Raw genomic sequence first — 3259 nt, 5'->3', positions numbered from 1 at the left:
ACATAATAAACACCTAGAAAAGGGCCACATAGCCCGGTCCTTCATTCGAAGTTTAAGTCGGGTCCTAATCAAGCATGGTCTAACTCTAACTTGTGCTAACATAGGTCTTAATTAACCAGACTCAAATTTACTTTATTTATTATTGATGATTAGATTTCTTAATCATTATCAGAAAAACTGTTTTTAATTGGAACAATATATTTTCTTAGTTGAAGAATTAGACTTTAATCAATAACTTCGTTTTATAAAGAATAAACGTCTGATTTACTAAGCATAACTTGACTTAATTTATCTAAAAACTACTAAAGTTTATATTTACATCTACATTACATATAAATATAACATTAAATTATTTACAAACATCAAATATCCATTTTTATATTATACGATAAAAACAAATTTCCATCGAATATTAGGTCTGAAATTACAAGTGGACGTAAAGGGTCTGGTCGCCAACCAACTGTCCATCATTGTACTACCAAAATGTGAAGAAATCAGTGCCAATAAAATGGTTGACTATGAAATCTTTGAGTTTGACTTATATATATATCCGAAACTACACAAAAAAGATCATGGTCAAATCTGTAAGAAAGAAAGATACAAAAAACGACATGATCTACTGTAAAACTGTCTGATTTTCTCCAGTTAGAGAGAGAAGCAGCCATTTTAGTATCAAAAAGGTGGTTAAGTTTTCATGATTCCAGGTGGTTCAGTGCAGTACTGAAGAATCATGGCGGTTGACCATGGCAGGTGACCAGAGATCAGCACCATTGCTTTCTGCCACATGAAGGGTGCACTCAACAGGAACCAGACACAGCCCCTTGCTCCCAAGATCTTTCTTCTTCTCACCTCCATCTTCATCTTCTTCTCCTTCCTGTTCATCCACATTTATATAATCATTTCATGCTATTTATATGTCAAGTAAATTTGATACTATAATGCATGGTTTAATAGAATAGTTGAATGCATTGATTAAATGCAACCATAGTTGGATGCGAAAATGACATTTAATATGTTTGGTTTTAATGAACATTTAAAACAAACCTTTATTTTATTTTTTAAAATATGTTTTATTGAATTTTATGAGTTCAATGCATTATATGAATTTAATTTTAAAATTGTTTGAAAAATGGTATTTTGATATATATAAAAAAAATCCTAAATATACATTTTAGGGTTGCTTACGATGTGTGTGGACGTGGGACGTTGCAAGTAGGGAGAACACAAGACTTGTACTTGTTCTTGAAGGAATTTGATATATCCCATGGCTTCATGTAGCACCGATGCAGTGTCTGTCTGCAATGCACAAAATAAAAAACGATTAAATTTTATAAATGTAACATGGATAAAAATTTATAGGTTGTTCAATATATATGTAATTCAAACACTAATTGAAAGTTTTAATTACGCATATTGAAATTAATTAATCGTCATTATATTTGATGAGTTGTGGATACTTGTGATGTATATATTTTATCTTTGTGAACTGATTCTAATACACAAAATTTATCTTGTGTTTAATTATAACCAAAATATGTTTTTATACTTATAACATATATACATTAATGTTTAAAAAAATTGTAAATAAAAAGCTAGTACTTAATTTATATATTAAATGCAAAAGATTGTGCACCAACTTTTCATAATTATACACATAATTAGGATTGAAGGTAAACACACTGAGGTAAAATAAACAAAGAAAATACTTAAATATATACAACTAAAAAGATATTATGATTATATCGAAATTAAATATTTGACTTCTGGTCAAAGTAGACAGTTGACGATTTTTACGAAGTCACTCAAACATCCATACTGTGGGGTCTGGGCTTATCACAAACCCCAATTACACACATTCTTATGACAGTAATTTATTATATAGAAACTATAAATGTTAATATAATCAAGCCTAATTTCATTTATCGAAATCAAATTCAAATATTAAATTAAAGAATTAATAGATAAAGAAAGATTAACCTTCCCATAAGGTGACACTAACTGTTGTAGGGCTGCAATTCTTTCTCCAAGCTTCTCCTTCTTCACCTGTATTTTTCCAAAAAACCAAAACCAAAATATAAAAATTAAAAGTTAATCGATGTCTGTGAATTTTTTTATCATTTAATAAAATGGTAATTAATGGTGAGGTCAGACCTTTGCATGGCTGACCGGAGGTGTCTTTTCGGTCCTCATCTTTTTACAGTTGCGGCTGCTGCTCCTCGCCGGAGACGCGGTGGCACTGGTGGCGGCGAAACTATTTGGAAGTATAACCGGCTGATAATAATCCCAACGCATGTCTCTTTTCATCTGTAACAAAAGACAAACAAGTGAGATAAAAGAAAACATAGAATCAGATACTACAAACTTTTAATTTGTCCTCTTGTAAAAAGTAAAAAAGTTTTACGTTACAAGACAAGAAATGTAAGAAATGAAAAGGTTCTGTGACTGACATTGGAATTAGATGATAAAGAAGTGGTGGTGCGGTTGGTAGTAGACGGTGGCGACGATGAGTTATTGTTATCATCGGTGATGATTGCGGTGGAATGAGTAGTTGATGAAACCGCTGAGACGCCATTGATGTTACTGCTGATATAATCTGATCCGAAGCACAGCATTTTCGGTGGCTTTCGATTGTCTACAAATGCGAAATGACTGGCACCGCCGCCGTTTGTATTATCAAGGTGGTGGCGGCGGTGGTGATCATCAAGACCAAGAATCTTAACGGCGTCTTCGGCTTCTATGTTGGAAAAGAGGAGCCGGGAAAAGCTTCCTCCGGCGAGTGGGTCAATGGCCGCAGCCTCGTTTTGCGGCATTTTTGATACTACACTTCCGACTGGTAAGATGAAGAGATGGAGAGGGGGGTTTGAGTGTGAAAGTGATGATGGTAAAAGAAGGGTCTTTTTAGATACGCCAAAAGGTAGTGTAAGCAAATAAACACAAGATATTTTGGGTTAGTCTAAATAACAAAAAAATTGGGTTAGTCACCAAAACATAAAAGTGGTCCGAGACTACGGTGCTGTTTGTTTTTTGCAAAAAACCTCTTCAAACCTCTTACTGCTGTGCGGCGCAGTACACGCGCAGCACTTTTAATCTCGCAGCTGTTTGTTTTTTAGAAGCCTTCTGAGTCAAAAACCTCTGCGTGTGCTCTGTTTGGCGCAGCACTTGTACTGCCTCTTCCAACCTCTTCCAACCTCTTCTTCTTATTTTATTGCTGAAATTTTGATTATATGTTATTAAAATTTTATTTCATATTTTTTTTCCC

At 33.7% G+C, this 3259-nt stretch overlaps 1 protein-coding gene across 1 annotated transcript; it reads right to left on the bottom strand.

Moving 5' to 3' along the window:
• Positions 1-399: 399 nt before the first annotated feature.
• LOC145062070 (uncharacterized) lies at positions 400-2944 on the bottom strand. The gene is made up of 5 exons (XM_079009689.1): positions 2448-2944; positions 2152-2304; positions 1978-2043; positions 1186-1296; positions 400-874 (listed from the first exon to the last, which is right to left on the bottom strand). The coding sequence occupies exons 1-5, from the start codon at positions 2808-2810 to the stop codon at positions 710-712; spliced, it is 858 nt and encodes a 285-aa protein (XP_078865815.1). The 5' UTR covers positions 2811-2944; the 3' UTR covers positions 400-709.
• Positions 2945-3259: the final 315 nt, after the last annotated feature.

Source organism: Lactuca serriola, chromosome 7 (assembly GCF_051521515.1).
Source record: "Lactuca serriola cultivar US96UC23 chromosome 7, Lser_US96UC23_V15, whole genome shotgun sequence".
NCBI classification, from domain to species: domain Eukaryota; kingdom Viridiplantae; phylum Streptophyta; class Magnoliopsida; order Asterales; family Asteraceae; genus Lactuca; species Lactuca serriola.
The sequence above is the reverse complement of the archived record's forward strand: the minus strand, read 5'-3'. Positions and strand labels throughout refer to the sequence as shown.

Coding starts and splice junctions, on each gene's coding strand:
- LOC145062070 (XM_079009689.1), bottom strand. CDS start 2,810: ATGCCGCAAAACGAGGCTGCGGCCATTGACCCACTCGCCGGAGGAAGC. Junction 2,305..2,447: donor CTTTATCATCTAATTCCAAT/GTCAGTCACAGA, acceptor CTTTTGTTACAG/ATGAAAAGAGACATGCGTTG. Junction 2,044..2,151: donor CTCCGGTCAGCCATGCAAAG/GTCTGACCTCAC, acceptor GGAAAAATACAG/GTGAAGAAGGAGAAGCTTGG.